General features: G+C 44.3%; 1 protein-coding gene across 1 annotated transcript; it reads right to left on the bottom strand.

Annotated features, from left to right (window-relative positions):
• Nucleotides 1-8,756: 8,756 nt before the first annotated feature.
• LOC124918311 (brain acid soluble protein 1 homolog) lies at nucleotides 8,757-9,520 on the bottom strand. The gene is made up of 3 exons (XM_047458503.1): nucleotides 9,153-9,520; nucleotides 8,972-9,036; nucleotides 8,757-8,872 (listed from the first exon to the last, which is right to left on the bottom strand). Exons 1-3 carry the CDS (start codon nucleotides 9,518-9,520, stop codon nucleotides 8,757-8,759), a joined length of 549 nt encoding a protein of 182 aa, XP_047314459.1.
• Nucleotides 9,521-10,074: the final 554 nt, after the last annotated feature.

The following is a 10,074-nucleotide window of genomic DNA, read 5'->3' as shown; positions in this document are numbered from 1 at the left end:
TCAAATCATAAACTCCTTCTCTCTCTAATAGCAAAGTTTAAATCATGCCGAGCAGAACTCTAGGAAACTTCTTGAGCATCAACTTCGATTCATGTATGGAACATTGGGACATAGAAACAAAGGAGGTCATGTTCGAATCTCTCATTGACACCGGTCTTCGAACCTTTCTCGAAGAATCCGGTTCCATACTCCTTGAAGATGTCAAGACTTTCTTCAGAAGTTCTTGCATAAGAGGAAACTATATCATTTCCACGGTGAGAGACCATACCTTCTAGCTGGATGAAGCCGAATTTGCCCAGATGTTCAACCTGCCCACAGAAGGGTTTTCCGACTTCCCAACCCGGGTGGGAAGTGCAGCAACCAATCACTCAATATTCTTCTCTGGAACCGATGTTCCGGTGGAAAACCATGGGTTAAAAACCAGCCTTGCTCACCACATCCAACTCCTTCTTGAGATTGTAACCAGCTCTATCATTTGTCAATCCCCGAATCAGCATTACTCCAAGAAAACATTCGACATGATGACCTATATTGTTAGCAACACGGCCATCAATTGGTTAACGGTCATTTTTCAGAACCTGAAAACCATGGTGCTAACCAAGAAAGGTCTCGGTTATGCTCCTCACATCAGTAGGATCATTCTCAAGTACCGCCCAGAATTTGGACCGGGCACACCGGCATCTCAATCAAACATCCTTGACATAGATGGAGTGGAAGAAAAGCTCTCAAAAGTCGTTATCACATAAGTTATCTTTACTTCTTATGTATTTCTATTTCCAAACCGATCTATATATCGGTATCTATCTTGTACCTTTTCATTCAATGAAACTCTATTTCAGTCTAAATAACCGGGTCCAAATAACAATTCAGAATATCCATTTAAGTAACCAGTTAATATTATCAAGTAACTTCGTTTTCATTGAAATATCCGGTCAATATCAAAGAAACCGCGTCCTCGCGGTTATGCACGGTATCAAAAAGAACCGCTTAATCTAAAGTTGTAAACAATTCAGGACATTCTAATAACCGGTTAAATCGATAGACAAACCGGTGTTCGTAGAATTCTCCGGTCAAAGTCAAAACACTGCGGTTCACAATACGGTTTCAAAAAGGGTGATTGCGTCATCAAAATCAAAATCGAAAACTTTGGAGGGAAATTTCCCGCCCAAAGAGCTCCTGCTCAAATATTCCCGCCTCTGCCTTGGCGCCCATGGTTTGCCGCCATTTTGGTTACCGCCCATTGATTCCCGCTCCTTGGATTACCGCCTTTTGGCTTCCCGCCCAAAGTTTGCCGCCTTTTGGCTTGGAGGGAAAATTCCCGCCAAAAGTTGATGGGACGGTTGGGTTTCCTGACCGCGCCTATAAAAAGGGCCCTTGGCCATTTCATTTTTCCTCTTACGCGAAACAACTTTCTCTCTCTAAGCTATTAAACTCTCTCACACCGGTTATTCCCTTTCTTTCTCAAACTATGGGTCGTGCTTCGGCTTTGTTCAAACACATCATTCAGGTGGATTTTGATGAGATCCGCCAAAACGGCTCGGCTCCGGCAAAGGAAGTTATTGCCCGTATTTCCGAAGCCGGACTCGAGTATTTTCTAGGCGGTCCCCTTGTTCTCTACAGAGAAGCGGTTGAAGAATTCTTCAAAACCGCATCTCTCTCTGCGGACAAAATAACTGCAACTGTTGGCGGAACACAATTCTAGATAACCGAAGAATCGGTTGCGGATATCCTACATCTTCCAACAGATGGCCGAAACGCTTCGATGGAGCTAGCCCCAACAATATTCGAACTGCCAGATTCTCTCTACAACCGGGGAACCGGTGAATGTATCCGGTAAGAAATCGACATTACGACCGGAATACATAACGCTTTGTGACATCTTCACAAAATCGGTTCAAGCGAGAGGTGAAAACTACGACAACCTCACCAAGGCCAAAATCGAGATGCTTGTCGGTTTGCTGGACGGTACAAAAGTCAACTGGGCGAAGGAAATTTTCAACAACATGAAAGACATAGTGAAACCGGATTCCGCCCGGTCATGGGGATACGCCATCCCTCTTGGTAAAATCATGCTCCACCATAACATCAACACCGGCCCTGGTGTTCTTCTCTCATCAAGCAAGATAATAAAATCCAAACAATTCCGGGAGAGGAAGCAGCCGGCCCCCGGTTCCATAGGAGGCCGAAAGAAGAAATCTACAACCAAGAAACCGGCTCCGGTAAAAGGAAAGTCCGGAAGCAAGGATAAAGAACCGATAGTATTCACGGAACCGCAAACGAAAGATGAGGAAGACTCGGCTTCCACGTCTGACCGAACAGAATCACAGAAAACCCCTGACAATCCATCTGATAAAGAAGGACCGAATGAAGAGGAACAATCGGCTACAAGTCCTGACAATACCGGTGCGGCCGCAAGCCTTGAGAACACCGATGCCGATGCAGACGGTTGTGGGGAGGAAGAGGATACCGCTGACAACGACTAGAAGATGGCCGAAATTATAGTGCGCAGAATCCTGGAGGAAATCGAACTGCGAGTTCAAGCGGCTGCCGTAGTATACCGGGAATAGCACGATTACCGATGCGACAAATTCTTCAAACACATGTTATCGGGTCTAACCGATGAACAAAGTTTCAAAAGGCTGAAGGAGATAGAAGAAAACGTTATAAGCCTCACAGACGCCAATGATCCTAACGAAGCCATGGACCGACACGCAATTGTGAAACTGCGTGCTCAACTACAAAAGCTAACCGTACGTATCCGAAAGCTTTCAGAAAGGTATGTTGCAGGAACACCAAAGGCTAAATTACAGCTCTTGGTGTTGGATAAGCTTGAGATAAAGAAAGGAGAATTCACTGAAGAAATAGATCGGCTTGACGCGGTGCACAGACAGCGAGAAACAGCGCATTCTCCGCGTCTTGAGACCAATGACGGTCAGAATCGAGGAGAAACACCTCCTCTAGCGGATCCGGTCATAAACGAAACCGACGAAAGGACAGAGACTCCTTTCACCGGGCCATTTGAAACGGATCAACCACCGGTTGTCACAGAGGAAAAAGTAAAGACTCTTATTCAAGAGTTTGCCAACTCAAAGGTTCGACCGTGGAAGAGAAAAATCAAGAAAGCCGCGCGCAAACAATCCTGTTAGCCGAAGGGACAAGGGATGATCTTGTAAAGGCAGAGGCCCGGATCATAAAAATCGAAGCCGACTACCGGGACGACACCATTCTGCACAATGAACATCTTAAGCAAACCAAGGACTTGGAAGAAAAGACCTCAAGGATGGTGGATGACATGGGTCGGTTTGAAAGGGAAACCGAGCAACAGCTCACAAAGGTCGATGAAGACTTGGGGCGGTCATGCAACGAAGTCGTTTCCACACTCAACAGAGTCATTAGCCTCGAGGAAAAGAATGCAAGCCTTGAGGACCGGAATACCCAACTTGAAGCCGACCTCAAGGCGCTAACCGAGTAGGTAAATGAATTAATCAAAGCCAAGATTAATGCTGATACAGCGGTTGAGGAGGCAAACGCCCGAGCGGCTAAGGAAGTTCAAGACGCGCTGGACGAAGAAGCGAGGAAAGCAAAGGAGGCACCGCGACTGTCTGAAGAGGAAATAGCCGTGCGCGAACAAAACCTAGCGGCTCAAAATCCAGAACTTGCGAAGTCCATGGTAGCTCAAGCAGCGGAGGATGCAGAGCGGTTAAATACTAAAAGACAAAGACTCGCTGAATTTGCAAACGCTCACAAGAAGAAAAAGGCGGCTTCTTCCTCTTCGGTTCCGGCAGAACGAAAACGGAAAACACCATCAAGGAAGGTTCAAGTAGCCGGAATGTTGGAAAGGATTACCGAGACAATCATTGAAACTCAACCGAACCCAGCTATGCACACCGAGGATGAACTCGAAGAAAACCTCGAGCCGCGTTCTACAAGACAGCGAGTCTCCAATGTGGTTCCAATCAGCACAGTCGGTCAACCGCAAGCTGAAGGTTCATCTTCAAGACCGGATCAACCGGATGAGGAAGACCCAACCGATGCTATGATGAAAGACTTCACATTTTCCGAATCAGAATAGGGGCTCACTTTTCCTAATCTATGTTTATTTCGGTGTCTATATAATATTTTCCCTTTTTCGGTTACTTCTATATATATAAAGCTATTTTTGAAATCGGCCTATACTTGCATTCCTACATGGTTTTGATAATTTTAAATAAAATAATCAAAAAGGGAGAAATTGATAAGATAAAAGATAATAATTTTCCAAAATTTTTCTCAAAATTTTTTGAAAAATTCTCCCAAGTTAGTTTCAAAAATCCGGTCAAATAAAGAACCGGCGTACGTTTGCAATCTTACATGATTTTGATAATTTTAAATAAAATAATCAAAAAGGGAGAAATTGTTAGATAAAATTAGACCGGTTCACAGAACTTAACACAAATAAACCTTCCATGCAGGAACAAAGAACCGGACCAGTCAAAGTAACCAACCGGTTTGACAAAACCGGCCGGTCAGACCAATGAACCGGTTAAGAAGCTCAACCGGTCAAGTTATCAAACCGACCTGAAATATGACCGCTCAAAAGAAGGCTGGAAACACCAGACAGCCGGTCAATAACCGGAAGTCATCAGGCTAAGTCAAATGACCGACCAGCATAAGAAGATACTTCGGGTATCTGTTGAAAACAATACCAAAGGAACAGACTGAACATTGCCATATTCATACAAGTCTGAGGACAGTCTGCAGGCTACAGAATACCGTCCTAAAAGATCTTTCTACTTCAGGATAAATCAGAAAGGAAATCTTCCAAGTACAGACAACTGTCTAACCAACAGTCACCATATTGAGTAAAAGACAAACCTAGCAGGTTTGTCTTACACACTGGAAGAACGGACTGCCAAGTCTGTAAAGTTGACCGCCAGGTCTGAACAGTTGACCGCCAGGTCTGAATCACTGAACCTCTGCACAGCCAATCAAATTCAAGGAAGTGAAATATGACCGTTGGCATATTTCACCTATAAAAGGAGCAGCAGAAGAAGAGTAAATGCGGGACATAAGAAATTCTAAGGGGGATACGTGAGACACAAGAGATTTCAAGTGGGACACATTGAACAATTAATTTACAAGTGATAAGATTGTGTTCTCTCTCTAAAAAAGGCCTAAGTGCTAAAGTTGAAGTGTGTATTTACAATTACGGTGTAAATTGTACGGGTGTTATCGAGTAGGAAATAAGTCTCGATTGGATTGTATTTGTATTCCTTATTGAATATCCTTCTCGCGGTTTCGAGAGGAAGGGGTGACGTAGGAGTTTTATCTCCGAACATCCATAAAAACCTGTCTTGTTATTTACTTTCTGCCGGTTCTACATTCTAACCGAGCTGTACTAACCGACCTACACTCTGTTTACCGACTCTACACTATCTAAACCGAATCACCAAGTTACAAAAACCGACCCATCAATTTCCAAACCTGTCCTATTCAAAACCGGTTCTGCCTATCCCGTAAGTGTGCTGCTTCAACCTGAAACAAACCTCTTCCGCGCTTGAACATAGTTCAAGGGTTTGTGACAGTTTGTGTAGTATTGAAACCCCGGTGTTAATCTCTAACTGGATTAATCACCACCCTTTGAGTGAGACGCGCTAAACGGCCCAACCCCGGTCCTCCAGCCACGACCTAGATCCTAACACCTTTTAACTCGAGGATTATACGTGAGCATCCTCTTTTTTAGGATCGGGGACGCCCTTGGAGGACCGGAGTGTTTCCGGTTTCTGGAAGGGTGGCCTCTTACAACACACACAACACTTTGGTGATAGTCCGGTTAGAGACTATAACCGTTCTCAGCACTACACAAACTGTCACAGACTCTTAAACCAGGTTCAAGGGCGGAAATGTCTGTTTCAGTCTGAATCAACGTATGCGACTTAGATGATGTTTAGAAGGAGTCGGTTTTAAAGATGTGAGTGGACCGGTTTTCGGAGTAAGATTGATTTTGGTTAGGTTAATTGAGAAAGCAGTAAATGAAGGAAATGACACGAGACAAGATTTTTTATGGATGTTCGGAGCAAACCCTCCTACGTCACCCCTTCTTCTCAGGTTATGAGAAGGATCTCCACTAACTTTCAAAGTTACAACAATTACAATGTCGGTCGAGCCCAACTCGCTACTCGCCGGTTACACCAACTCACTCTTGATGTAATACAATAACACAACACAAAAATACACAGAAAGCTTCCGGTTTATGACACACCGGTTTTGGATCGTAAGAGTTTATCTCTCTAAGATTTTTGTAACTTATCGCTTGATTTCGTATATATTCGTATTCTCAGATCCTTGCTGCTATATGTTTAATGAGGTCGCTTCGTCTTTCTTTTATAGTAGAAGAGATCCCAACGGTCACATTCTTCTCACACCGTGGGATTGGTTGATCAGCATCACCTTCCTCAACACTTGCCGGTGCAGGAAGGTTACTTGCACGTTTCACCTTCCTCAACACTTGGCAAGCATGCAAGGATTCCTCAGGAAAATGTGACGTTGCCGGTTTGCAGATTCGGACACGTGTCAGGCATGCACCTTCCGGTTGTCAACATCGGATCAGTAAATCATCATTGCTTTCCTCGCATGCTTCCGATCGGATCTTATCTTCTTTTATTCCTTCGAGACACGTCTATTTCGTCATCATACGTCATCTCTGCAGATTGAAGTGGCCGGTTTTGTCTTTTACATAATATAGTCCGGCTGAAGTGTGAGCTTTGTCTTTGCTGGCCGGTCACTTGAAAGAGTAAAAACCAGTTCCTCTGATCTTGACTTGATCACTTGGAACTGATTTTCTTTAAAGTGTTTCAGCAACCGGTTCATGAGGCTCCAGCCGGTTTACACGATTTGGTCTACTTCTGCACATAGAAGTTAACAATTGTTTAGTTTTTCTAGCCGGTTCCAAAAATTAACTTTACTTAATTTTTCTTATCAATTTCTCCCTTTTTGATTATTTAGAATAAATATTCAAAACTTGTAATGTATGGCCGGTTTGAAAATTAACTTACTTAATTTTTCTTATCAATTTCTCTTCTTTTTTGATTATTTAGAATAAATATTCAAAACTTGTAATGTATGGCCGGTTTGAAAAATTTTGTTTTAGCAATATCTCCCTTTTGAGTATTTTTAAGAAAATTTTCCAAAAACATGTGTTTGAGTTTTTTTTTTTTTTAAAAAAAAAGATGTGTAAATACTGATAAATTCAAAACATGATAAAACAACTGAGTTCTAAAACCAAGTAAAGCATAAATTGTTCTTAATGAAATAGAAGTAGACTAAGGCTTGGATGGTCCCCCCTTTTCAAGTTCTTTTTTCAGTCCCCTTAGTTCTTCCTCTTCCCTTTCCTTCCATTCCCTAGCTCTTCTTGCAGCGTCAATTTGCAATCCGGCCCACACACTTGAGATGCCGGGAGTTCTTTTGCCGAATCCAAAACCAGTACCGACTGGTTTTGGTGGTCGAGGCGGTTGAGCAACAGTCGGTCTGGAGCTTGGGGTTGCGGTTGAACTTTCGATTGCCCTCTTTTTACGCTGGTTAAGTTCTTCGAGGTCCTCTTCTTCTTCTTCATCAAGAGGTTACACGTTCAGCCCGACTGGTTCGGTCACTCGTTGACTGTTTTGTTCTGCCCGCTTCATCACCTCTACAACTGCTTTCCTCTTGTTCTTGTTCCTTGTCTTCATAGCGTGTGAGGGTTGAGCCGGTATGGGTTCATGAATGGCTGCCTGTTCTTCCTCATTATACTTCTGGGCAAGCTCATGATCTTTCTCTTCAAGTTCTTTCCTTGACCGTTCCCTTTCCCTTTCTTCGTCTTGTAGTTTCTTTGCGGTTTCGGCGTCAAAATTGATTTGTTCTTGAGTTTTGCTTACTTGGAGTTTGGACAACTCCCCAATTTGAACAGCCATGGCCTGCAGCATATCGACTAAGGGAGCGGTTGCGGTTTGAATGGATTCTGCGATCAAAGATTTGACGGAGGTTTGCACAACTTCATCTATCATGGATCTGATTGAGGTTTGAACAGTGTTGGCCATTTCGGTTTGAACGGACCCCCAGATAGTATTCGACAGGTTGGTTTCAGCTTTTGCAATCTTCTCGTCGGTTGCGGTGCTGTAGTTCCCAAGACATGATTCAAGTGTATCGATCACCACCTGCTTTAACTGCTCAAGTTCCGGAGCCTTATCAGTTTGAGGAAGATCTTGTCCCCGGTTTTCTGCTGTCCTGGATGTCTCCCCGGCAGCAAAGAAAGGTTTGCTTTAATATAGGTCGGCATTGATTAATTAGTGCCTACAACTACTTCTCCATTGTGCATCGAGCCGGTCAAGATTTTTAAGGATTTTTTCCCGTACTGGATGAAACCGTTCAGTCATTCTTACTTTAATCGGAGTTAACGCTGCTCCTTCTGCTTCCTTCAATGCGTCTTCTACTGCTTGTAACCGAGCGTATTCGAGAATTACCTCGGTTTTGCTGAATGCGGGTTGAACAAGGTTGGTGTTTGCCAGCTTGAGGGCCTTTTCTTCCAATTCTACGAGTTTCTCCCATTCTTTGTTACCGCTCATTCCTGGAATCATATCTGACAGCTTTGTCTCACAGCGAAACTGTACCCATAGAAGGTATGGTGATATCAGATCACTGACATCTCTGTTCATGTCCCAAATGAGTCTAGCGAACATATCCTCCTCTTCTTCTGCGGAGAAAGTGACCTTGCCTTCGGTTATGATCTCGGGTTGGGAGCCAGTTTACAGAACACCTTTTCCCTTGTTATCCTGAACTGGCCCTTCAGGTAGAATTGTTGAAGCAGCTGGCCCATCTTGGGCCAATTGGGTCGTTGTATCTTTTGGGGCAGACTTGTTTCCTGCGGAACCGGATGGTTCCTGTTCTTTAGTATTACCCTCCTGAGCCGGAGGGGTGATGTTCGCGGTTTTGGCCGTTTCTTCGACCGGTTGAATTTCACTTTGATCGGGTATCTCACCCTGATCAGCTAACTTAAGACGACTTGACACATCATCTTCGGTTTCCCTAGCAATATTTTGGACTACGTCCACAATGACTTCCGAGGTATTTAAGCCTACGTCGGCTATTACCTCGTCGATCTTCTTGCTTGGTGATTTGGAGTTTTCAGAGTGAATACTGACCTCTGCTTCCTCCTTTGATGCGGACTCGGTTTCGTGGCTCCCGAGGGTTCGGTTTGCCTTGGTGATTGAGAGTCAATAGAGATGGGGCGAACGGTGTTGATGGGAATGGGCTGGAAGACGTCTTCGGTTCTCTTCGGTGATTTGTCCGAGGAAAGGGTTTTCTCGGAGTCAGCCAGTTTGCTAGAGCTCTTCTTTGCAGAAGACTTCTTTCTTCCATTCTTCTGTTGTGAGGCTTCGGCTTGAACCGCCTTCCTCTTCGGTTTTTCTCGCTTGGAACATTCTTCAGCCGGAGCGGAAGAACTGGTCCCTTTTGAAGACTTTGTTCTTGAAGACTTCGGCTTAACCGTTTTGTCGGTCTTCTCACTCATTGACTCAGAGTTGAGAATGTTGTTGGGTGGGAGCGGTTCACCTTCACCAAGTTCTAACTTAAGGAACTTGAGAATTTTGACGATCTACATTGCGAAGGCCTGAACCCGGCCATCCTTTTGAATCACCATTTCACTGAATTCTTCGAAGATTACGGCTCCCCAGTCTATCTTGTTACCGCGGACAATAGCCATCACCATCTTAAGTTTAAGTTTCGTCAGGTTATTGAAGTTACCTCCTCTACCCTGAATCGAACGAGAGATGATGTTCAGTAACCACCTGAACTCCGGTTTCAGTTTGTTCTTCCGGCTTGAGTGAATCACCAGTTCTTGATCTTTAGCGGATATCACCAACCAGACCGCATTAGACTCTACATCGGTTAGGTCGGTTTTGAAGTCCAAGCCGGTGTTAGGCAAACCGAGGGCTTCAAAGAACAGCTCCTCCGTGATAAGAACTTCTTTGCCGTTGACGGTGGCGGAGACTTTCCTCTTCGTCAAAGTCGCCGTCGCTAGAAACTCCATAACCGCCGTCGGATACACGACGAACGGACCAGATA

This window comes from Impatiens glandulifera, unplaced genomic scaffold, assembly GCF_907164915.1.
Source record: "Impatiens glandulifera unplaced genomic scaffold, dImpGla2.1, whole genome shotgun sequence".
NCBI classification, from domain to species: domain Eukaryota; kingdom Viridiplantae; phylum Streptophyta; class Magnoliopsida; order Ericales; family Balsaminaceae; genus Impatiens; species Impatiens glandulifera.
Note: the sequence above shows the minus strand (reverse complement) of the source record. Positions and strands in the feature narration are given on the sequence as shown.